At 48.9% G+C, this 25,641-nt stretch overlaps 1 protein-coding gene across 6 annotated transcripts in view; it reads right to left on the bottom strand.

Moving 5' to 3' along the window:
* The window catches only part of GAS7 (growth arrest specific 7), a 283,465-nt gene that overhangs the window by 54,102 nt on the left and 203,722 nt on the right, over positions 1 to 25,641 (bottom strand). For 4 of the 6 annotated variants that reach the window (XM_003929241.4, XM_074388173.1, XM_003929240.4 and 1 more), the window contains exons 3-4: positions 17,291 to 17,371; positions 5,276 to 5,361 (exon numbers count right to left, since the gene is read on the bottom strand). In XM_003929241.4, coding sequence (XP_003929290.2) covers positions 5,276 to 5,361; positions 17,291 to 17,371 — 167 coding nt within the window. The remainder of the gene's footprint in view (positions 1 to 5,275; positions 5,362 to 17,290; positions 17,372 to 25,641) is intronic. The other 2 variants (XM_074388172.1, XM_074388174.1) reach the window with 1 other exon arrangement.

Genomic DNA, 25,641 nt, shown 5'->3' on the forward strand with positions numbered 1-25,641 from the left:
GCCTGTAATAAGAATATTTGTTTTAAATTTCTTTTGCCTATGATTCTAGAGAACTCTTCTCCTCCATTTACTTTTTAAAGCCCTGTGCAGGGGTCGGGACACCCCACCTGGGCATCTCTGCATCACCCTGAGGCCTGGCAGGGGGTGATAGCACACAGCAAGTGCTTGGTAAACTGGAGTGGGTCATTCACAAGAGATTCAGCAAGCCTTCCACTCCAAACGCCTTCTCAGCCCATTCCTCTCCCTGCAAATAATCTGGGTCCCATCCCTTCGGCAGGTGGGATCCCACACAAAACCCCGCAATGGCTTCCCAGTACAGTTAGGATACCACCTGAGCTCCTCATGGTAGGCCTGCACAGACTCCCCCAGCCTCATTTCCCACCCTCCCTATGCCTGCTCTACGGGTTCTTTAACAACATGGTTTCCCTGTCTTGCCTCCAGGCATCCACGATGCTGCTCCCTCCCCTGGAAAGCTATTCTTTCCCCACCTCTTTGCCAAGCGAAACCCTTGCTCATCATTGCAGTCTTAGAATAGGTATCTTTTCTTAAGGTGTCCATTCCTGACATCTCCACCACCAGGCTGGATCCTCACAGCATCCACTTCCTCCAGCCCTTATCACTGCTGACATTGTATCATCATTTATCTCCTCTTTCTCCCATACCAGCTATAAACCTTCATTGAGGCAGGGGCGAGATAACCCCTACATTTCAGTGCCTGACAAAGACCTAAAGTGTTACCTAAGAATACGTGTTACTGAATTATCGAGCTAGGTAGGAGGTGGTGGAGATTTAGCATCTCACCTCTTTCTCCACTTGAACTCCATGCTCCAGTGGGCCCCTTAAGTTTCCAAGCCCTTCATGCCATTCTCTTTCCTCTCTCCTGTGTCTAGAGGGTCTTCCTAGGAAGTTCATGAGAAGCCAGAACAATTGAAAGGTAGATCACAAAACGGCCTAGGCACTGGTGGGTAGGAAGGAAGGGGACCCGCTAGGATGTCATTTTGCAAAGGCAGCAAGAGTATTAGGCTTTTATCTAGAACCAGAAATACCATTTGATCCAGAAGTCCCATTGCTGAGTATACCCAAAAGGAATATAAACCATCCTACTATAAAGACACATGCACACGTATGTTTACTGCAGCACTATTTACAATAGCAAAGACTTGGAACCAACCCATCAATGCCCATCAATGATAGACCGGATAAAGAAAATGTGGCAAATATACACCATGGAATACTATGCAGCCATAAAAAAGAATGAGTTCATGTCCTTTGTAGGATGAAGCTGGAAGCCATCATTCTCAGCAAACACAAGAAGAGAAAACCAAACACCGCATGTTCTCACTCATAAGTGGGAGTTGAACAATGAGAACACATGGACACAGGGAGGGGAACAGCACACACTGAGGCCTGTTGCGGGTGGGGGGCTTGGGGAGGGACAGCATTAGGACAAATACCTAATGCATGCAGGCCTTAAAACCTAGATGACAGGTTGATAGGTGCAGTAAACCGCCATGGCACAGGTATATCTATGTAACAAACCTGCACATTCTTCACATGTATCCCAGAACTTCAAGTGAAATATGTTTTTTTTAAAAAAGACAATTAGCCTTTGATCCCTCGCCTCTGCCCTGCAATCTGGTGGGCTGCATTTATCCAGCACCCAAGCTGACTGCCCCAGGCCTACAGAATTGAAACCTTCCACTGGGTGGCACCAGACCACCGCCACCTGTGTCCACCCCCCCAGGTCTCCCAGGGCCGAGTGAAGGAACGGGGCAGGCACCCTCAGAAACCGTGGGGCACCCACTATCAGTTTTCCCCACGACACAGCATGGTGGGGACACGCTACTGGTGTCCGTGGAAACTGGGCCTGCCCTCCCCCTCCCCCCCAACGTTCTAATCTTCCTGATCAGCTTGCTCAAGGAGGGGCAGCTACCTAGGGGGTGGAAAGAGATCTCAATGGGGCTTTGAGATCTGGGGCTTTCCAGTCTAGGTTTCGTCACAGTAACCTTGAACATGCCACTTTTATCCACTCCACTCCCGGCAACTCAAGTGGGCACTGGTTCCTTTGCTCATTCATTCATTGATGTTTAAGTGTAATTATTACGAGTGGTAACTGACAGCCTGGGACGGTGAATCCACTCGTCTGCATGCTGGAGTGTGGTCTATACCTGGGGAACCCTTCATGGGTAGTGCTCTCTGTAAACACCAAACCTCCTTAACCTCTTTCTATGTTTCACTCTTGGCACCTTTTTGGAATAACCAGCCTGCAGGTTCACAAACCAGGACAAGTAGTAGCTAGCCGGGCATGGCGTCCTGTGCCTGCAGTCCCAGCTACTCTGGAGGCTGAGGTGGGAGGACTGCTTGAGCCCAGGAGTTCCAAGCTGAGGCCACAGTGAGCTATGATCGCCTCCGTGAACAGCCCGTGCATTCCAGCATGGGTAACACAGGGAGAACCTGTTTCCTGGTTTTTTTTTTTTTTTTTAACTGAAAAAAAGTAGTAGCTTTTTATATCCAAATGTTACCCTTTCACAGCCTAAAGGAATAACATTCTACCTCACGGTCCTGGGACTGGTGAACAGTGCACATTCACCCTCTCCATGTAACTGCATTCTTTATTTTTGTTACCTTGATGACGCCTCAGCTCCCAAGGTTACCGTCCAAACCCAATGTGACTCAATCCGCCTGTCTTCAGGCAGCCACCGCCTACCCGGGCCTGAGTCTCCAGGGCTCTCCTCTCTTGAATGCCCCATATCGGTACCTACTTCGTAGCTTTTATTATTATTTTTTAATAAAAAATTGTATCTGTCTTCTATACAAGCAAAATGTGTTCATTTTAGGAAATGTGAAAAATAGCAAGAGAAGCGTAAAGAAAACAGAATTACCCATGATCTTAGACCAAAGTTTCTCAACTTCGGCACAATTCATGTTTTCAAGTTGAGCAGTTCTTTGCTGTGGTGTCCAGTGCATTGGGGGAGACTTGGCATCATCCCTGGTGTCTACCCACTTGTTGCCAGTACCACCCCTGCCCCAGGTGTGACAATCCAAGTGTCTCCAGACATTGTCAAATGTCCCCTGATCGATAGCCACGGTCTCAGACGCAGACAGAGCCACCATCGATTCGCCAGTTTATTTTTCATCTAGTCCTTCTTCCTCACGTAAGTATAGATTTCCTTCTCCCAAATAAGACCGGCTATGTACGCAATGCGTGTCCTACTTTTACTACTCTATATCATGTTGTGAGTATTTCCCCAAATCACTGCATTCTCTTTAGAAGCATGCTTCCTAATGGCTGCATAGCATCACTGGCAAACCTCCAGCGCCATAATCCCATTGACCCATCCCCTGTTGCAGGACAGTTAGGCTGGGTCCAGTGTTAAGGTACTATAAATAATGCTTGAATGAACAGCTTGCACATAAATCAGAATCCCTCAAGATACCCCAAGAATAGACACTAGAGGAGAAACCCCTGTGTCGATGGCTTATAATGCACACTGTTAAGCCAGCTTCTGAGATATCTGGTTAGATCAGTGTCCATCCTTTAAAATGGATGAGTAACAACTTCATAGTATTTCAGGGGTGATTATGGTCTATTAGGGATGAAAGTCATTCTTCCTCAAATTTTGAGGGTGGGGAGCTGTTTCTAATATTCTTCCTGATGATACCGAGGGCAGCACCAGAGTTTTGTCGCTGTTGCTGAACCACATCAGAATAAAGGCTGATGTCTTCAGAAAGACTCTCAGGTCAGGAGACAAGTAAGTTTCACTTCAAACAGGTTGACAGAATCTGTGTTGAGAAGGCAAGCTGGGAGCTCAGCAGCAAATACACAAAGCCAGGTTGATTCATGACGGGTGATGTGAGCAGCGGAGAAAAGGGGACTGTCAAGCCAGCTGTGTGCTACTGACCGCCAGTCCACTGCTCAGGAGTGGTCTCACACCTGCAGGGTCAGCATCACCTCGGGGCTGGCCGGAAACGCAGAACCTCAAGCCCCACCTTGGACCTCCTGGATCAGAATCTGCATTTCAACAAGAGGCCCAGCTCACTCTAAGTCCATCAAAACTTAACAAGTTCTGACCTACATGGAGGTTCAAATTCTTTTCCAGAGTTAACTTAATTGGAGCCCAGCACTCAGCCCTCCTAAGAGAACAACCTAATAATGTTCCCCCAAATTAACACTCTCATCCATGTTAGAGCTGAGTGTCACATTTCAGCTGATTATACTAACAGCCCACGGGGCCCCAGATGTTGCCAAATGTCCCCTGATTAAGAACCATGGTCTCAGATGCAGACAGAATCACCATCCATACTCCAGTTTATTTTTCTTCCAGCCATTTTTCCTCATGGTAAGTATAGATTTCCTTCTTTCAGTGACTGGTACCTAGAATCCACTACATACGCAGCTGCTGTCATCATCATCATCAATATTAGCATCAGGATCATCATCAGTGATCGTGATTGTCATCATTTTCATCATCGCCCCCAGGGTTCTGGTATTTTAATGCCTGGAAGACGTTGCTAGAGTTTGGAAGCTTCATCAAGAACATCTTGATAATTCATGGGTAGACTAAATAAGGCAAGTCCTCAGTTTTTTAGGCACAGCTTAATGTAACTAGAAGAGCCGTAAGAGCTGGCATCAAGGTCCAGGCTGACCAGTGAGTAATCCTGTGAGCCTGTGCAGGTCATATAACTGGTTGGACCTTGGTTGATGTCATGCTTAGTATGGGAATGTTACTGATGCCTAATTCACAAGTTTGCATAGCATCAAGTGGGATGGAGATTGAGAAAGTTGTTTGGAAATCCTAAAACATACCCCCATTTCCTTCCATCCCATAGCGGTCTCTATGCTAGTTTATCAAATGAGATGATCAAATTTTACTAAATTCCATTCTGGGCAGTCTGGGCATGGGAGGGGTGGGGTAGAGACAAGGAAAATGGTCTGGCACATCCATACTCTTAAAGGAATGGGAAACATAGGTTTCATGTATCGGGAATCCAGACCACAGAATGGAACTCTCTGTCCCAGTGGTTTCAACCCCATCACCGTCAGCCCCTCCTCCAAACCGCCCTCAACTTCTAGAAAACCAACAAACCACAACCATCCAACCCTCTCTCCATCAGGGAACACTGAAATAACCCAGATACAGCAACCACTTTCTACCTGAGGGGGCAGAACTGGGCTGCAGCCACCTGGACCCCCATGATGGACTTGTCTTAAATGAAGCCTTCCTGGGCCTGCAAAGGCAGCGACCTCTATACCTCCCTTAACAGGACCCCTTACCTGGGAATCACCGGTGGATTTTCGGACACTCATGTGGGCAGTCTCTGCAGGGTGCGCTGGGGTCCCTGACGCGTGGTATCCATTCACTGCAGGGACAGAGACACGGCTCAGATGCTGTGTGGGCCACAGATGGGCACCCCTGCCTTTCGTCCACTGCAGCCCCTTTTCCCACCTCTGAGAGGTCTTGCATGACAAAGACCATCCCTCAGGACTTATCTGTATCTGCAGAGCTGGAAATGGGTTGAAGATCTCTCTCTAATCCTCAGCACCCAAATCAGCAAATTCTCAGGGGACTGAGTTTCTTCTTTAACCCGACAGCAAAAGGAATGTGCCTAACAGGAGGTGAGGTTGAGATGGTCCAGCTGCCGTTGCTACAAACACCACATCAGCGGTAGTTACAGATGCCAATCACAGGTCTAACCTCCCTCTGCAGAGCTGGGGCAGGGGGCCCTCCACCACCTTCCTACAATTTCCCTCATCTCTCTTAGTAACTTCTCCACCCTCAAACTCAGAGCAGCAGGATGTGAGCAGACTGGAAAGAGGACTCAATCGATTGGTCACCGTGAAATTAGGCTCTGTCAATTAACAGCCGAGATGGGCATATGCACTTCATTCTTGAGTTACTGTTCTTCTAGAATTAAAAATGCATAATCTGGCTGGGTGCAGCAGCTCACGCCTGTAATCCCAGAACTTTAGGAGGCTGAGGCAGGCAGGTCACCTGAGGTCAGGAGTTTGAGACCAGCCTGGCCAACATGGTGAAGTCCCCTCTCTACTAAAAATACAAAAAAATTAGCGGGGCATGATGGCAGGCACCTGTAATCCCAGCTACTCAGGAGGCTGAGGCAGGAGAATTGCTTAAACCCAGGAGGCAGAGGTTGCAGTGAGCTGAGATCACGCCATTGCACTCCAGCCTGGGAAACAAGAGTGAAACTCTATCTCAAAAAACAAACAAGACTCATAATCTGAGGTTCTAAAATTCTACCCTTAAAACTTTATGTCTCTTGGGGGACACTCACCCATGCTCCCAAAGCTTTCTGATAAACCTTCTCTCCAAGGGACAGGGGGAGCCCTGATATGTAGGATGTGCCAATTTATGTGCCAAACACACTCCCACTATGGATGGTTTCAAGCCTCAACACCACTGCATGCTCCCGACAACAAGAATTCACAGTGGGACCCACATGGTCTCGGCTCCCAGGTGGTACTGCTCTCGTAGGAATATAACTACATAAGCTTAGAGGAGCAATTTCTCCTCAGTGACCCTCAGCTTTCGCACCTGTAAAATGGGGATAATTCTAGCTAGTCTCCTGACCTACTTTGTTGGTGTGAAAATCCAACAAAGTGATAACTGCAAAAGTTGTAAGTAGTCATAAAGCACTTTGTTTAAAAAAGGGAAGGATGAAAGATGGGGTGTGGTAGCTCAGCCCTGTAATCCTAGTACTTTGTGAGACCAAGGCAGGAGGATCGCTTGAGTCCAGGAGTTCCAGACCAGCCTGGGCAACCATAGTGAGACCCCATCTCTATTATTAAAAACAGAAAAAAAAATTAAAAAAACTAAAAAGGGTGGGATGGCCAGATGCAGTGGCTCACACCTGTCATCCCAGCACTTCGGGAGGCAGAGGGAGGATTGCTTGAGCCCAGGAGTTTAAGATTAGCCTGGACAACACAGTGAGACCTCGTCTCTACAAAATATATATATATATTTTTTAATTAGCTGGGTGTGGAGGCTCATGTCTGTAGTTCTAGTGACTCCGGAGGCTGAGGTGGGAGGATAGCCTGGGCCCGGGAGGGGGAGGCTGCAGTGAACCGGGATTGCACTGCTGCACTCCAGCCCACACTTCAGAGTGTGACACCCTGTCTCAAAACAGTCGGGGAGTGGTCATGGCTCAACAGTAGGGGAAGGTCATGGCTTTCATTCCTGAACGGAGTCCCCAGGAACCACAAGCCTGCATGATCTCTAGAGACCAGGACAACACACCATCCCCGTTACCCAGGCTTCAAGTAATTGCCAATACGTATACAGAGTGCGGGTCAGACTGGAGGAAGAAGATCTATGTCCAACTCATGATTCTTCTGGAGAAAACGCGATCGTGTGGCAGGAAGCACAGGAGAATACGGCTGAAAATTGCCGACACCTGCTAATTTGGAGTGGCAAGGGCTGGACGTAAGCGTTGGGAAATGGGGTGATGAAGGCCGTTCCACGGAGAACCCGTCTCATGCCGGGGCGGTACCCCATTTCCACCGCTTGCAGCGAAAACTCCAGCACCAGGCAGGGCCACATGCAGCCACGTGCCTGTGGGCAGCTGGGTTTCTCCCTAATCTACAGGGTTTGCCCCCCCCCCACCATCCCAGAAGAAGGTAGCTGCACACATATCAAGGAAATAGAAAACTGATACACAGCAGGCCCCAAGAGCAGCGGAAGCTTGGAGAAGCAACAAGAAACAACAGATCCACCCTGCAGGGCCACACCCATGCCCCTTAGGCAGTCGGCCAAGTGCAGATAACATCCACCTGCTAGGAAGGCCGCTTAAGAGACCAGGCCACAATTCCAGCAGCATCAGAGAGAATGCTGAGGGCGCCAAGGAGAATCCACTTTGACCATCATAAAGCTAAGCCAGGAAAAGACATGAGCCTGATGATAAATACACCCCACAATGAGGGCAAGACAGTTGAGACATTTTATTTATCAAATAGCATAGAACTAAAATGGGTAAAACACAAATACTGAAAAACCTAAAAACAACAGCAGAAAACCTAGGACACTGTTTTCAGTTTAGGACTGATCAACACGTAAAAGCAAGGAGGATAAAGAAGACCTGAATAATTTAATTTAAAAGGCTGATTGAGATGGATGTAGACAACATCACATCCTACAAACAAAGATAACGTCTTCTGCCAGGAAGCCCTGGGACACTGAAAAAGTTGGCCATATTTAAGCCACAAATAAACTGTGAATAAATGGCAAGAGGCATAAAAAACACAGGCCACATTCTTTGACCAGGAAAGCAATAAAAGTAGATATTAATAATGAAAGAATAAAGATACAAGATCCCCATCCCCCAACTCCTAAACACTTGGAAATGTAAGAAACTGACCTCTTCAATAATGCCAGATCAAAATGGAATTTCAAACTGTAATTACACAATATTTAGAAAATAATAAAGAAAGAGATACCAAAACAAATGGGATAAGGTCTGAATTATACTTGGAAGAAAATCCACAGCCTTAATTATCTCATTACCAAACCCAAAGGAACAAAAATAAATGGACTAAACATTCAACTTAAGATTTTGGGGAAAAAATTCAAAGGCCAATAAAACACGCCAAAAGAAATCAGGAGAAAGGAACAGGAAAGTGGCAGCGGAAATTAATGAGTCAGGAAGCAGGATACCGTTAGCAAACCATTGCTGATTGTGTGTGTGTGTATGTATCATAACAATAAAAAAAAGCAGGTAAGCCAGAGCAATTTAAGGGGGAAAGAGAACACAGATGCTCAGAATTAGGGATCACAAAGAAAACAATGGCAAAACAAATATAGTAGAAACTTTTTTTTTTTTTTTGGTGAGATGGAGTCTTGCTTCATTGCCCAGGCTGGAGTGCAGTGATGTGACCTCGGCTCACTGCAATCTCCACCTCCCAGGTTCAAGGGATTCTTCTGCCTCAGCCTCCCACGTAGCTGGGATTACAGGTACCCACCACCATGCCCGGCTAATTTTTGCATTTTTAGTAGAGACAGGGTTTCACCATGTTGACCAAACTGGTCTTGAACTCCTGACCTCAAGTGATTCGCCAGTCTCAGCCTCCCAAAGTGCTGGGATTACAGGTGTGAGCCACTGCACCCAGCCTATGGTAGAAATGTTTTAATGCAAGAACATATGATTTATAATTCTACCTCTTAAATACCAAACCTCCTATAAGATTCAAATTATCAAAGGAGTTTCAAGAGATGCCAAAAAGAAGTAAAACCTTTGCAAATGACCTCCCCACAAAAGGCACTGGACTCAGATGGTTTTATGGGCAAATTCTTTCACACACTCAAGAAAGAAATATCCATGCACAGAAATGTGTGGCAGGCTTCCAGGTCTATTTTACAAAGCCAGCATGACCCTGATCTTAAAATCAAACACATACACAAATGAAGCATGTTTAATCTGCTGACAAGGAGATACACAAGATTTATCTGAGTAGGTAATAAATCTCTCTCTTTGATGACACTGGGTCCCCGTGAACCAAGGTTGTCCCAGCTCCTGGGGAGACCCCGACTCCCTCCCCAGACCCTCCAAATGCATGCTCAGTTTCTGCGCTCTCCCCTTTCCCCACACTCACAACCACCAGGAACTGTCTAAAGCGGAGACATTTTGCCCCTAATCCGATCCCTTGTTCTCACTTCAGTTCTGGTCTGTCAGCTGATGGCTAATGACTGCTTGTGTCAAAACAATTACTAGGAAAGAAAACATAATTTTCCATTTGACCCTTTCTCCCCACGCTGCAGCTCTCCTCAGACACCCTGTCCGGCTGTGTGTCACCTGAAGACTCCCAGGCACATTCAGAACACATCTCAGTGGAGATCTAGACAGTGACAGCCTGCAAGTTCCCGGCAACCTCACCCAGGAGCATTCTTCACTGGTGTTTTCTGTCCTCAGGGTTCCCGGCTCACCCAGGGTCAGCCACAAAACAAATGAGGCCAGAAGTGGGTGCTTCTGGGGCCTCCAGCCTCCGGAGGAGGAAAAATAAAGCTGGTCAAGGATCACTCATAAAGGGAACATAATTCAGTCTGGAGATACAAGAAAGAAAAAAAGGCAAATGCCAAATTCAGCTGTTTTGCAGATTTTTAAAAAGGGAACTAATTGCTCTATCTAGTAACCTTAGCAGCCTCAAATATAAATAATACACACAGGCACCCACACGCTGCATTTTCCTTATGGGCAGTTAAGCAGCTTGAGAGGGCTTAGGAGGCGTCTAGTGAGAGGAGGGGACAGATATTTGGGTAGAAAAGAGGAGAGGGAGGTCTGGGTAGGGAGAAGTACATGGAAACCGAGAACAAAGGAGAACATGAGAAGTTAGTGAGAAAGGCTAAGCAACAAAGAGCCTGCAGCTCTGCCGCCCAGGGCTCGCCGGCCAGCAGGATCTCCACATCCCAGTCCGGATCCCTGCTGGAGAAAGTCCCATTTTCGGAGCCCCATTCTCCTGTTCCCTGAAGAACCCAAAAGAACGTAAGAAAATCAGCCATGAACACTCCCCTCATTATACCTCCTGTAGATCTGGCTTCATTTCTCCTGTCTCTGGAATAAACGTCATTTCATTCCTCAAAGTTAAGAAACCCGGTGGCCGGCCGTCGTGGCTCACGCCTGTAATGCCAGCACTTTGAGAGGCTGAGGCGGGCAGATCTCTTGAGGCCAGGAGTTCGTGACCAGCCTAACATGGTGAAACCCGGTCTCTACTAAAATACAGAAATTAGCCGGGCGTGGTGACGTGCTCCTATAATCCCAGCCACTCAGGAGGCTGAGGCAGGAGAATTGCTTGAATCTGGGAGGCGGAGGTCGCAGTGAGCCAAGATCACGTTATTGCACTCCAGCCTGGGCAACAAGGGCAAAACTCTGTCTCAAAACCAAACAAGACACCTGGGAGTGCTGAGGCCTTGGCTCTTGAAATTCTCGCTTCCCTCTTCTCCTCTCCCCTCTTCCCCCTTTTCCCCCCATCCCTTTCCTTCCCCCTTCCTTTTCTCCTTCCACCCATAGTACTTCCCTCCTCCTTTCTCACCCCTTTTCCTTCCTTCCACACATCCTCCTTACCCATCTCTCACATAGTAAACATGGTACAGCCTAATGTTTCCCCAGGTGTATTAAAAGGGACAGCAATTCTGCCAGGATGTGTATTGGAAGTGTTACGCAGTAATAGTAAAGGTTGAGTGTTACGGTCCAGAGAATGTAGGAACAAACACCCCATTATTCCGATTGAGTTTATTTACAGTAGGCCTTTTAGAATATGCTGATAGGTGCTTGAAATCTCAAGGCAACAGCATGCAGCATCCCTCCACGCACATGACATAGGACCCATTTGGGGAAATACAGCAGGACTACCGCGAAACCCACTTTGGGACACACAGCCATGGCCATAGGAATGCAAGGTTTGAAGTTGGGCAGCTCTGTGCTCATCGGGTCTGATGGCCCAGGGCATAATCACAGCCTCTTTCCTCCCACCACACCCTGAAAGGCCTCGCTGGTTCCTCAGTCACCACGCTCACCTTCTCAGGACTATCCAGTGTCTACCCCAACGCATTTAGAGGAGCAGTTCTACATAAACAGCTTTCTGTTCCAGAAATTTCTCTCTGGCCACCTGGTCCTCACTGTCTCTCCTGGTTGTCTAAGATGTGAACTGCATTCCCAAAGGCAGAACTGATCGAAGATTTTCTCACATGGTTGTGAACAGTTAAACACCTGTGGCTGTTTTCCAGGACATCAGAGGTTAAACAGGCCTCTGTAAGGTCCCAGGAGCCTCAGCCAGCAAGAACACTGGTTCTAAGGGAACATGTACTTTTTCCAACAGAGGGTGTTACAACCTTCCCTGAAGTCAATGGTGAGATCTAAGAGCCCTGGGAAAGCTGCTCTGAACCCGAGACTGGCTAACTCCACAAGAAGTGAGGGTCTTTCTTTGCTCCTGCAGAAGACAGGAGAGCTGCTCTGGGGCTTCCTGATCTGGAGAAGGAGGTGTGCATGAGGGTGAGGCTCTGGGTTCCAGAGCCCCCTCTCCAGAGAGTCCCTGCTCAGAGAAAGCACAGCTGCCTCCCTAAACATACCCCTGGCCAGCTCCTCAGGCTCAAAGGAAGGCCCTTCTTGCCCTTCAGCCTCTGCAAAGGCACTAGCTCTCTCCCCTTTAATCTGGGTTCCCTATGGCTCCTGGAGGCCTAAGGATGATCCCTCAGTGGGCTCAAGCCCCAGGGCTGAGCAAAGCCAGATCCTGAACCCAAGTTTCCTGAAACACTCCCACAACCACCCACCAGGGCAACCTCAATAAATAACAGATTTCTTTTATCCTTAAGAAAAACACATAAGTTCAATGCACACCCCAGGCCCGGAGGCTAAGAAAGGAATTGGTTTTCCACATGTGCACTGTTGACATTAAAAGCCACAGGTGCCTATTTGAATTCAAACAAATCAAATTTAAATAAAATCTAAATGCAAATTGATTTCCAGGACTGGATCCTAGAACCGAAAAAGGACATGAATGGAAAAACTCAGGAAAGCCGAATAGTCTCACACTTAGTTACTGGTAACGCATGATGTCAATTTCACGGTTTCGACAAATATACTGTGGCTGTGTAAGATGTCAGCTGGGGACACTGAGTAAAGGGCGCCCACAAACTTACTGTACTGTCTTTATAGCTTTTCTGTAAATTAAAAATTGTTCCCCAAATTTTAAAAAGTTATTAAGTTACATTAAATGAAAAATTCAGCTCCTGGGGCATACCAACCACATCCAAGAATTCAATAGCCACACGTGGCTAGCGGCTACCATATTGGAACGCGCAGAGAAAGAATGCTTGTCCTGTCACAGAGAGTTCTACTGGACAACACCTCCCTTCTGTCTTCATTCTACCCAGCGACTCATACATGAAACTCCCAGCATCTCACTTCTCACTCATTTTCTGTCCCTTTGCCTGTTACTATTTCTCTCTACAAATCAGTACAGTATTTCCACCCTGCACGTTAAGCCCAGCCCAAAGAGGATTTTTAATATTTGCAGCAGGTGCTGAATGGCGTCTAAGGTGTTCTGTTTTGGTTTAAACTTTACCTCTTACTCACGTGGGTCTTACCCAGAAAGCCTGGCGTTAAACACCTCTAGTAAAGCTACTGAATAAACATAGCTCCCATAACTCTGGTGATATTAAAGGAAGTAATGCAGGAAAAGTCCCCAGCCCAGGGCTGATCCTAAGTAACACCCAACATTCAAAGAGTGGAGTCTAGTTTGTATGGGGTGGGTGGGTGGGGGCATGTTTCTAGAATGCTCTCCCCAGCTGGCAACCTGGCTGTCTGTATTTATCAGCATCCAGCAAACCTGCACTAATAAGAATGAACCAGCTCTGTCTGTGGGTGGCCCTTCAAACCCTCTCTACAAGTTCACAAAGCTACGACACAAAAGGAAAGCTGGTGGGGCATAGTGGCTCATGCCTATAACCCCAGCACTTTAGGAGGCTGAGGCTGGAGGATCACTAGAGTCTGGGAGTTTGAAACCAGCCTGGGCAATATAGTCAGACCTCATCTCTACGAAAAATCCTTTAAAAATTAGTTGGGCGAGGTGGCTCGTGCCTATAGTCCCAGCTAATTGGGAGGCTGAGGTGGGAGGATCACTTGAGCCCAGGAGGAGGAGGCTGCAGTGAGCCATGATCACACCACTGCATTCCAGCCTGGGTGGCAGAGCAAGACGCCACCTCAAACAAACAAAAGAATCCAAAAGCATGGCTGGATGGGCAGGGCCTCGGATGATCTCCCTCCAGGCCCTCAGGGTTACGAATGGGGAAAGTGAGGCCTGGCAAGAAGAAATGTGTTGAAGGCCTCAGTTTAACAAATTATAATTTCACAAATCTAGGATGCCAGTGATTGAGGCCAGCAGAGGCTCGTGTCTGTAATCTGGGTAATTTTGGGAGGATCATTTGAGCCCAGGAGTTCAAAATCAGTCTGAACAATATGGCAAAACACTGTCTCTACAAAAATAAAATAAAATAAATAAGAAAGTTAGCTGGGTATGGTGGCACATGCCTGTAGTCCCAGTTCCTTGGGAGGCTGGGGCAGGAGAACTGCTTGAGCTCTGGAGGAGGAGGCTGCAGTGAGCTGTGATCATGACACTGTATTCCAGCCTGGGCGACAGAGCAAGACCTGTCTCTAAAACAAACACACACACACAAACTAGCATATACTATCGACTGTAAGATGCACCTGACTTCCAAGATAGAAGTGTGTTGGGGGAAAATGTATGTCTTAGAATCAAAGACACAGGACTCTTCATGCTGACATAGGGAGCTGCTGCTGCTGCTTGCTTCAATGGGCCATGGTGCAGGAACCCCTGAGCAGTGCTGAACTGACGCTCTGAGTCAATCTAGAGCAGAGCTTCTCCACCTCGGTGCTAGTCAGTATTTAGGGCCGGGTGACTCTTTGCTGTGAAGACTTTCCTGTGCGTGGTGGGATGTTCCCCAGCATCCCTGGCTCCTATCCATGCCTGTAGCACCTCCCCCCGGTGCTGGCGGTCAAAAAATATCTCCAGACATGGTCGAATGTCCCCTGGTAGGCAAAATCTCCCAATAGAGGGAGGAAAGCTTAACACCTATGTGGTATGTTGGAAATAAAGCACAAAAGCACTGAGTTAAATAGGTCTCCTCATTTCAGGCCTTCCTGCCGTCTTCAGAACACTAATGCGCCTGTCCTTCTTCAACCTCCTTCATGGGGCACTGATAGATCTGGGATTCCAAAGATTCCACCCCAGGAAATACTACCCCAGCACCCTGGGGGCAGGACGGCAGAGGGGGACAGCAGTTGTCAACACACTGAGTCTAGCCTTGACCATGCTCGCAATTCTGGTTTCTAGATCTGACCTTCTCCACCCACCTCCCTATCTTTCTCAGCTCCCTTTACAGGCCCACACAGGACATCGCAGGGCAGAGAGAGGCTCCTGATATGCTTGTAAAGAACAGAAGGGAGCATGTTAAACCCAGGCTTCTAAACCAGGGATCGGAGGCAGCTCCTGTGAGCCCCGCTTCTGCAGGACGGTCCCCGTCAACAGCAGAGAGGACAAGAGATGCTGCCTGTGGATGGTTCCAGGAGAGCAGGCTTTAGAGACGTGACCCCATGACTCAGAGGCCAAGTCTCGACCAGCCCCACCCACGTGGCAAGCTGTGAGTCACACCTGCCTCTCTACACGCCCAAGCCTCCCTGTGTCGGCATCCCGGTCCTGTCCTCCTTCACGGACCACTGGCTGGAAAAGACAGCTGGGTTTCCTTTTTAGTGTCTGGCTGGCTTGGAGCCAGCCAGGAAAGAGGACGTACCTTGCGTCATTCCCACCAGCATTTGGACTGTTTAAAAAAACACAAGAACAACAGTGAAAGAGAAAGCGGTGGGCTCAGAACTGCCCGCTGTCACACAGCAGCTACAGCATGAAAGGGCTGAACAGGCCCATTTCTGGGGACTTGGTCTGAGAAGGCAGCACTCACTGTCTCCCTAGGAAATCAGTCAGAGCTGCCCCATGTCCCTCCCTACAAGGGGGGTTCCTGTCCTAATTTTTAAGTAAATATAATTTAATTTAAATAATAATATAAATATAAATAAAACGCTTTAGAAAGCCTAAAATAATTTTTGATAGGAAACACCCATCTTCATATCACCTCTCCCACACCTCGGCTGATTTTCTAGAGGTAAGATATTCCCATCATTCCAGTTTTGAGCTCTTCTGCTGGCAACTGTCATAGGCCTAAGCAATATGCTTTGAATGTGCACGTTCATGTCTTCAGGTCTCAAGGGTAGACAATAACCAAAGATCCCTGCTCCGAAAGGTGAGGCTCTGGCTACCCCCACTGCTCCCTGTCTCCCTTCTCCGATCCAGTATTCCAGAGTTTTGTGATGACCTTTAGTCCTTCCTGTGGTCCCCTGTGCTGCTTCAGGTAACCATTTAGACCAGGGATTACTTTTTGTTCAAGAACTTGACACAGCCTTTCACCCCTCTTCCACAGAAGCTGAGGATGTCACTGCTCAAGGCATTCAACATTAAATTCCCAGCCCCAGCCACAACTTTGATTTTCATGCTTTGCTGCCAGATTGACTCCTCAAGTCAAAAAACAAAAAGTGTGCTTCACACACCATAGGATGGTGGAGACACTGGAGAATTAGCTCAACACAGAAGCCAGGCTCCGGGGACTGAAGATTCCACAAAAGGAACACACAAAGCCCTCACCCTCAGAGAGCTTACAGTCTAGCATGGGAGAGTGAAGATCAACTAGGAACAGGATGTTGGAGACACTAAAACAGCATGTGGCTTTGATCTAAAGTGACTGGGTGAAGGCTCTAAATGGAGTGGTCAGGGAAGGCTTCTCAGTTGAGGTGATGTTTTTTAAAAACCGCATGAAAGCAGATGTTCTCCCTGCTGATGGGTCCCATAACCTGCCTTCCAGAATCTCAGACCTACATGTCTCCCAAGAGCCCCATAGACAAACCTCCCACCTATTACAGGAATGTCCATTTTGGCCAGGGGCAGTGGCTCACACCTTTAATCCCAGCACTTTGGGAGGCCAAGGTGGGTGGATCACTTGAGGCCCGGAGCTCAAGGCCAGCCTGGCCAACGTGGTGAAATCCCATCTCTCCTACAAATATACAAATTAGCTGGGTGTGGCGGTACGCGCCTGTAATCCCAGCTACTCGGGAGGCTTGAGGCACGAGAATCGCTTGAATCCAGGACGCAGAGGTTGCAGTGAGCTGAGATTGCACCACAGCTCTCCAGCCTGGGTGACAGAATGACATTCCGTCTCAAAATAAAAAATAAAAATAAAAAAAGTGTGTCCATCTTGACTGCCTCTGCTTGATGACCTTGGCAGACAGAGAACTCACACCCTCACAAGGCGTCCCTCACACTGACCCAGATGTTCTGTCGGAAAGTCGCCTTGTAAATATCTCCCTCCTCTTAGCTTCTACTCCATGACGTCCACAAGAGCCAAAGAGAACCGTTCTGTCCACGCTTCAGGTCTTCCTGTCCCCAACAGAAAGCACGCTGACATCTCACCCTCCCCAGCCATCTCTTCCTGCTAAGCGCCTGAGGAAGAGAGAGCAGGAGACCACCAGAGCTGCTGCTGGCACTGCCAGGGAGACACCAGCCTGCTGGGCCACAGGCTTAAGGGCCCCCCACCCAGTCCCGACCCCTCCCCGGGTTTGCCACGTCAGCCAGGTTTAAGACCCAGGACCCATCATCTCAGCCTCTCCACTGAAGGCGGTGTTGGGCCCCCCAACCAGTTGCCCCAAAGCAGCCAGCAGACAGTACCTGTTGGAGGCAAAGAGCTCCTGTGAGAGCCAGGGCTGGCCGGAATCCCAGGAGTACTGCTGGGACGTTCCCAGGTGGTCTCTGGTGAAAGAAGAACAAAGAAATCACTTTAAGAATGTCACAGGATGGAACCTCAGATTTTTCAGAGCAGAAGGAGATGGTCAGAGCTGGAGAAAACAGAGATGGCCTGTCGCCCTCCCTTCTAATCCTGGCCAGAAGGGACCCTGCTTTCTGCTCCCATATCCATCCACCTCCCTTCCCGCTGCCTGCTCCCATCCCCATCCCAGGTCCACAGAGCTTCTTTTTGCTGTGGGCCCTTCTCCATGAGGCTGGGGCCAGAAGGAGGTGGGCTTCCTGTCAAGATGTCAAGATCCTCCGAAACATCCCCTGCTGCAGTCTGCCTATTCATTCACCGCCCCCCACCCCCCACCCTTCGTTATTTCTCCTTGAATGTCCGCTGTTAACCTGAAACTCCAAAGCACAGAGGAAAGAGATTTGGTGCAGGAGTCTGTAAAGAGACAGCGGCCCTCTCCCACCTGGGGTGACTCCCAAGTTTCTTCCTGATTTCACAGTTCTATGTCTCATTTGAGCTGTAAATGCTGAATCTGCCTGGCCACCTCTCCCTCTTCCAATGCTCAGCTCCGGGCTTCAATCAGAAATAAAACTGGCCTGGCCTGGTGGTTCATGCCTGTAATTCCAGCACTTTGGGAGGCCGAGGTGGGCAGATCACTTGAGGTTAGGAGTTTGAGAGCAGCCTGGCCAACATGGTGAAATCCCATCTCTACTAAAATTACAAAAATTAGCCAGGTGTGGTGGCATGTGCCTGTGGTCCCAACTACTCGGAAGGCTGAAGCAAGAGAATCACTTGAACCTGGGAGATGGAGGTTGCAGTGAGCTGAGATAGTGCGATTGCACTCCAGCCTGGGAGACAGAGTAAGACTCTGAGAAGAAAAGAAGAGAAAACTAGGGAGATATCGTATTAATACCAAAGGCCCATATACATGCCTCTAGCACTAAGTCAAATTTAAAGTCAGTCTGACATGAGCCTATAACAGTATTTAATTAAAAATTCTATTGCGGCTGGGCACGGTGGCTCAAGCCTGTAATCCCAGCACTTTGGGAGGCCGAGGCGGGTGGATCACGAGGTCAAGAGATCGAGACCATCCTGGTCAACATGGTGAAACCCCGTCTCTACTAAAAATACAAAAAATTAGCTGGGCATGGTGGCGCGTGCCTGTAATCCCAGCTGCTCAGGAGGCTGAGGCAGGATAATTACCTGAACCCAGGAGGCGGAGGTTGCGGTGAGCCGAGATTGCACCATTGCACTCTAGCCTGGGTAACAAAAGTGAAACTCCGTCTCAAAAAAAAAAAAAAAAAAAAAAAAAAAATTCTATTGCTGAAAACTCAATTGTTTCAAACAATAAAAACTAAACTGGGTTCTTGACTCAATTTTGCTCCAGAACTACTGTGCAGCCCTGGGCAAATCACACCATCCCTCTGGTCCTTTGATGCTTCATCCAAAATAAAGAGGTTCAGCTACTTGGTCTCTTAGGCCCCAACACTCCCGCTCTCTCGCTGTGATTGGTAGTCTTAAGGCTCATTGTTTGGGTTTCAGGAAGGGTGAGCCGAGGGCTCCAGGAGCAGTGCATAACAGGGGCAACGTGCTACCTTCATGTCTTAAGGGAGAGAAAGCACAATTGAAGGTGATCTGGAGAGCAGAGAGGGTGTGAACATAAAGAGAGTAGTAGGGTCTTTTATTTTTTATTCTATTTTTTTTTTTGAGATGGGAGTTTCTCTCTGTCACCCAGGCTGGAGTGCACTGGCGCAATCTCCGCTCACTGCAACCTCTGCCTCCCGGGTACAAGCAATTCTCCTGCCTCAGCCTTCGAGTAGCTGTGACTACAGGCGTCCGCCACCATGCCCAGCTAATGTTTTTGTATTTTTAGTAGAGACGGTGTTTCACTATGCTGGCCAGGCTGTTCCTGAACTCCTGACTTTGTGATCTTCCCGCCTCGGCCTCCCAACGTGCTGGGATTACAGGCGTGAGCCACCACCCCCAGCCAGTCATTGGGTCTTTTATGAGAAGTGACAAGGAGAGGGGCTGCCAGAGGGCTCAGGAGCTTCCCCGGTGGATACACTGGCTGACAAGAGCAAGAAGCTTTGGAGAACTTACTTCAAGGACTCCTGCCCTGCGTAGGGCCCACATCCTGGCCATTCATAAGCTGAGTGACTTCTGGAATCACCTGAACTCTGTATTTTGTTTTTCTCAGCTATAAAATGTGGATGAAAACGGTACCAAAGTAGGGTGAGAAAGAGTATTAAGTGGGTTTACCTATGCAAGGCACTTAGGACAACATCAGGCACAAGGTAAGTGCTTTATCAGCATTAAATAAAACCGAGAGATAAGCCCAGTGGCACTTTGATGAGCAAAAGCGGCGAGGTAGGCAACCCCAGGAGGCAGGGGCATCATCCAGCCTCGGGCTGCCTTTCTAGGGAGGCTTCTCTTCTCTCCTGCCTGTTCAACCATCCCTGCCTGGAGGCCACATTGCTGTCTTCACACCCACAGACTCAAGACCAGGTTCCCCTCTCCACCTTCTCCTCCTGAGTTCCCTGACCCCTGGACACCCAGGGACAGGGCTCACTGGCCATCGCCAGCTCCACCCTATGTTCCATCCCTCACGTCTAATTGGTTCCCAGGGCCTGGAGATGCCCTTCCATCCCATTCCTCTCCTCGTCCCCATGTCACTCCGGAGTGAGTCTCCCTGCCTCTTGAAATCTGTCCACTCACAGCTAGTGGACCACTCACCCTGGAACCAGCTTTCGCCAGAAGTCACTCAACAGCAAAATCCCTGTATGGCTGCTTTCCCACATGGCACACAGATCAAGCCCTGACTCCATCCAGACTGACATCCCACCAGCTTCACTTCAGGCCCAGCTAATGTGCCTCGCTGATCTCTGAATATGCCTCTCCCATATTGTTCACCCACACTCACCGCCTCCTGCTCCCCATCCCTGGATATTACAACCTTGTTCATTCATCAAGTCTCAAGGAAAATGTCTCTTCCGCCATGCAGCCTACCAAGATTGCTCTTCTTCCCTGCAAAGTGTTCTTCCCCAGACTCTCTAGAGTGGGTGCTGTGGTGTACCACCCAAATCTCTCCAGCTGCAGAGGCTCACAGCTGAGTCCCTCTCAGGGCACTGCCCTTAGCCAAAGAGAGCTGCCTTGCCCAAGGCGACGCCTAGAGAGGGGTGCAGGGCGCATGTGTAATGACTGGGGTGAGAGGGGGTCAAGGGCCCACGAATCCCCGCGTCTCAAATCCAACAATTCTGGAAGGGTCCTCCCAGCTCAGAGCTCCCCCTGGCGCTGCGGAGGCCTCCCTGGCGGCCGTATTTATCGCAGTGCCGCTTCCTTCCTTCCCCAGGAGCTGTGCCCAGGAGCGCACACCCTACTGAAACTCCTGCACATTAATCTGTCTCAAGTCTTTTCAAGAAGCGAAGTCCCCCAACACACGCATTCCATCCAGCTTCCTTCCATGAAATCAGCACACTGTCCATCTCCAGGCAGCTCAGATCCTCATCTTGACATCTTACCTCATCTCCTTGAGGGCTGAAGCCGTGGCAGCTCACCCTCCCAAATACGGCACCTGGTCTGAAGGATGCAAGGACAGACATTGTGACAGCACAGGGGAGATTCCCACCTGATGTCCTCTTCAGCTTGCCAGGAAAAATCAGCAGGAAAGCTCCCAGACAACTTTCCCCTTTGTGCTGCTGCCTCCACCCCTTCGGTGGCTGATACCATTGACTTTATTTTAAAGAAAGCCTCAAGGGGCAGAGTGGTTCACACCTGTAATCCCTGCACTTTGGGAGGCCGAGGCGGGCAGATTGCCTGAGGTCAGGGGTTCGAGACCAGCCTGGCTAACATGGTAAAACCTGTCTCTACTAAAAATACAAATATTAGCTGGGCATGGTGGCACACATCTGTAATCCCAGCAACCTGGGAGGCCGAGGCAGGAGAATCACTTGAACCTGGGAGGAGAAGGAGTTGCAGTGAGCCGAGATTGTGCCACTGCACTCCAGCCTGGGCAACAGAGCAAGTCTCTGTCTCAAAAAATAAATAAATAAATAAATAAATAAGGAAAAAAAAAAGTAAAGGAAGGCCCACCACTTGATGCGCCGACACTGCCTTTGATCTTCTGGCTGGAGCAGAGAGCCACGATTCATGCTCTGACTACTCCCTCCATCCTGCACCCATTCGTCCATCGCTGTTTGCCTACTGCCTGCAAGCCACCACCAACCACCGTGGACCCAAGGCCAGAGCGCCTAACATTTAGCAGGGAAGCTGTTGGTCCCTATTCCTCTTCTCACCCCCATTCTTGAGGCCTCCCAGGGAAGGGAGCTACCAGCAGCAGCGGCAGCCATGACAGCCACCAGCAGCTCTGGGGGCTGCAGAAGGAGGCTCTGAAACCCTAGGTGGATGTCGGCCTGCAGTCAGAATGCTGCTGTCCATGTGCGCACCTGACGGGAGGCCCCTTTCCCTGTGCTCACTGGCCTGGTCATTCCCAGACCCCCCGGAAGCTGGCGTCTCCGTAAGTACCGTATCTCTCCACTCTAACCTCCAAAGGGGCCCCATCAGGGATGACACAGCTGCCTGAAGGGTTCAGCCCAGTCTTTCACCTTTGTCTTGGCTAGTTCTGACCAACCCAAAACACAAAGACACTGTGAGCCTGCAGCAGGGATGAAACTGAGCCAGACCAGGCCAGGCCATGCCAAGCAGACATCTGGAGAGCGCCACTGGGGCTCTAGCTCGGTGACCTCACCAGCAGCAGGACAAGTCACCCCAGATGACCATACCACCCACAGGGAGGAAGCCGTGTCCAGGTCTTATCCAATAAAAGACTCCCTAATCCGCTTACAACACACCAGGCTCCTTGACCAAGTCACAGTAAGACTGAAGCAGCAGCTCCAGGCCCCCAGAGGTGCTGGATTGAGGCCCTTCTGCATTCTCTAGACGCCCATCCCTGTGGCCTTAGGTCATCCGGATGACTGCCCAGACTCTCGCAACAGAGCTATGGCCACACAGGCCACAGAGGCTCTAGGAGGAACAGTGCGGTCAGAGTGGAAGAAGGGAGGTGTGCCCTGGGGAGCCGCTTCCCACGCAAACCCAATTCACACAAAACCCATTTTTTCCTAGTGGTCACTAGAACTCCATTCAGACCTCTACCACTGAGACCCAGAGAGCCAAACATACACAAATGAACTGACCACGGATTAACCTACCTAAGGGAGGTACTATTCTGTCATCAGCGCTGAGAGCCAAAGATGTTCATCTTCTCATTTGTGAATGACTGTCTACCCCACGTAGAATAAAACTTCTAAAGACAGCTGGGCACAGTGGCGCACGCTATAGTCCCAGCTCCTTGGAAGGCTAATGCAAAAGGATCCCTGAGCCCAGGAGTTCACGTCCGGCATGGACAACACAGCAAGATCCCATCTCCATAAATGAATGAATGAGTGAGTGAATGAATAACTTGGAAAGTGAGAGTATAGTTGAAAGGTTTAAGACTATGTACATCTGAGATTCAAAGCACAGATACCCCTTTTTTAAAATTATAATAAAGAATTTTAAAAACAGTGAGCTAGGCAGAAGTTATCAATTTTAAATAGTCACTTCAGGGCTTCATTTCCCCTTGTTAAGACTGCATCCTGCCTGTGTTAGGAATATTGGCCTCTAGGGGGAAATCCACAAGGAACCCCTGGATCTCAGCCACTGGTTATGGTGACTGGCCATAGGCCCATCTGCAAGCCTCTGGCCTCCAGTGGCCTCCTGTGGGGGATTGTCCACTTTTCTAGGCTTGAGCTGGCTCTCTGCTGTCCCCTGTGGTTATCAGGTAAAACAACCACAGATACCAGAGCAGAAGGAAATAGATTTTGGGATCTTTTTATTTTTTGAGAGGTAGTCTCGCTCTATCACCCAGGTTGGAATGCACTGGCACGATCTCGGCTCACTGCGATCTCCACCTCCTGGGTTCAAGCAATTCTCCTGCCTCTTCCTCCCTCTTGACTTTGAGATTCCTGGAGTCCTCTCCTCTTCGCATCTCCTTATACTCACCCTTCTGTGCTAATTGCTCTATCTTCTCCTTCCTCTCACCCACCTTTTCTTTTGTTCCTGCTCTGATTCGGTAGACTCCCTACCCATGGCTTCTCTCCTTGCCCTGCAGTCCTCACAAGGAGGGTCTGCCTGGGCTATGGCCAGGTTTGCCTAGACAGATGGCAGCCCTGGTCTCTTCCTACCCAGAAGCTGCTGTGTCCTCAGGCCATACTTCTCTGTCCTCCAAGCAAGCCCCAGTGCCTTGGTCCAGGCAGATGCAGAATTTGCAATGGGGCCACATTCTCCTGGAGGCTTCTGCTTGTCTCCCTTGGCAAATGCAACAGCAGTAGCTCACAGAGACCTGGTCCCCTCCCGTGCACCAGAATCTCCTCCATCTCTGGTTTTTCAGTGTCTCCTGGTACAGGCATTGCTACAAGACATTTGAAATTCCCTCTCGAAAGTAAACGATGTTTGAATCACAACCGCGGGTTCTCTGCAGGAAACAAACTACTAGTCTCTGAAGAACCATTTAGGCCTGGTCACACCAAGCCCCTCCACATTTGGGATCCCCTTCAGTGGCCACAAAACACCTATGAGACAGGTGGTGTCCTTTTCATTTTTAATGGAAGGAGCTGAGGCCTCAATGAGAAGAGGCATCTCTGGAAATCGGTCTGACAACAAAGACCACCATTTTCTGGCCACAGTTACCATGCCTGAGCTCTAGGCTGGGACTCTGGGAGCTGCAGCAACACGATGTATTTGAATCTGTAAACAACCCTTCATTTGAGAACCATCCTCAATATGAATATTATAATTAATCAACACATATTTGAGGGCCTATTCTGTGTCTGGTACTGTGCTGGACACGATACGGCTGGATATGGCAGGAAATATAACTTATTAATCTCCTCCTTCTTCAGCTTAAATCTTAGTTGTCATTATGCAATTCAATCTCTAATCAAATGTGTGTATAAAATTTTCTATAAGTGAAAACTTAAACATTTTCTTTTTTTGAGACAGAGTTTCGCTTCTGTTGCCCAGGCTGGAGTGCAATGGTGTGAACTCGGCTCACTGCAACCTCCACCTCTTGGGTTCAAGTGATTCTCCTGCCTCTGCCTCTCGAGTAGCTGGGATTAAAGGCATCTGCTACCACTCCCAGCTAATTTTTTGTATTTTTAGTAGAGATAGGGTTTCTCCATGTTGGTCAGGCTGGTCTCAAACTCCTGATCTCAAATGATCCACCCACCTCGGCCTCCCAAAGTGCTGGGACTACAAGAGTGAGCCACTGTGCCTGGCCAACTTAAAAATTTTCTAATTGGATTGGTGTGGGGTGGAGTTGTGCAAGGAGACAATAAATAAGCAAAACATATCAGTTTAGCTGTTGGTTCATACTAAAAAGAATACAGCAGGGAAGGGGGATAGAACGTGTTATTAGAAAGAAATTGTAATTTAAGAGTGGCTAGGGAAGTCCTCACCACCAAGAAAAGAACACAGAATGAAGATCAGAGAGAAACATATTATCTATCTATTGCTCTATCATAAATTACCCCCAATTTAACAGCTGGAAACATCAAACATTCATTATTTCACATGGTTTTAGTGGATCAGGAATCAGAGAGTGGCTTAGCTGGGTAGTTCTGGTCCAGGTTGCCCTATGAGGTCAGGGTTAGGATGCTGATGGGCACTGCCTCATGTGAAGGCTTGACTGGGGCTGGAGAGGCCACTTGTAGAAAGCTCGCCCTGTGGATGCTGGCAGGAGAATATGGCTGCTGACTTCACCCAGAGCGAGTGAGCCAAGGGAAAGCAAGGCAAAGGTCACGATATCTTGGTTATAACTGGTTATAACCCAGTCTCAAGAGTGACACTCCAGCATGACTGCCGGAATCTATCAGTCTCACAGACCACCCAGGAAGGAAGGTGGGAAGGGACGATACAAGGTATATGAGGACCTGGGTGTGTTGGGCGCCATCTTGGAAGGCTCCTATCACAGGGAGAAGGAGCGAACCAGGCACATATCTGAGGGAAGAGAACTCCAAATGAAGGAACACAAATTAAAAGGTTCTAAGGCAGAAGCATGTCTTTCATCACAGAGAGCAGCAAGGAGGATAGCTTGGCTGAAGAGGAATTGCGGGGGAGGGGGAAATAGAAGATGATGAGGTCAGAGGTTAACAGGGGCCAGATTGGATCATCCAGGGGAGTAGTTCTCAAAGTGCGGTCCCCGGACCAGCAGCATCAGCATTATCTGGAACTTGTTGGGTGCCCT

This window comes from Saimiri boliviensis, chromosome 17, assembly GCF_048565385.1.
Source record: "Saimiri boliviensis isolate mSaiBol1 chromosome 17, mSaiBol1.pri, whole genome shotgun sequence".
In the NCBI taxonomy this organism is placed as follows: domain Eukaryota; kingdom Metazoa; phylum Chordata; class Mammalia; order Primates; family Cebidae; genus Saimiri; species Saimiri boliviensis.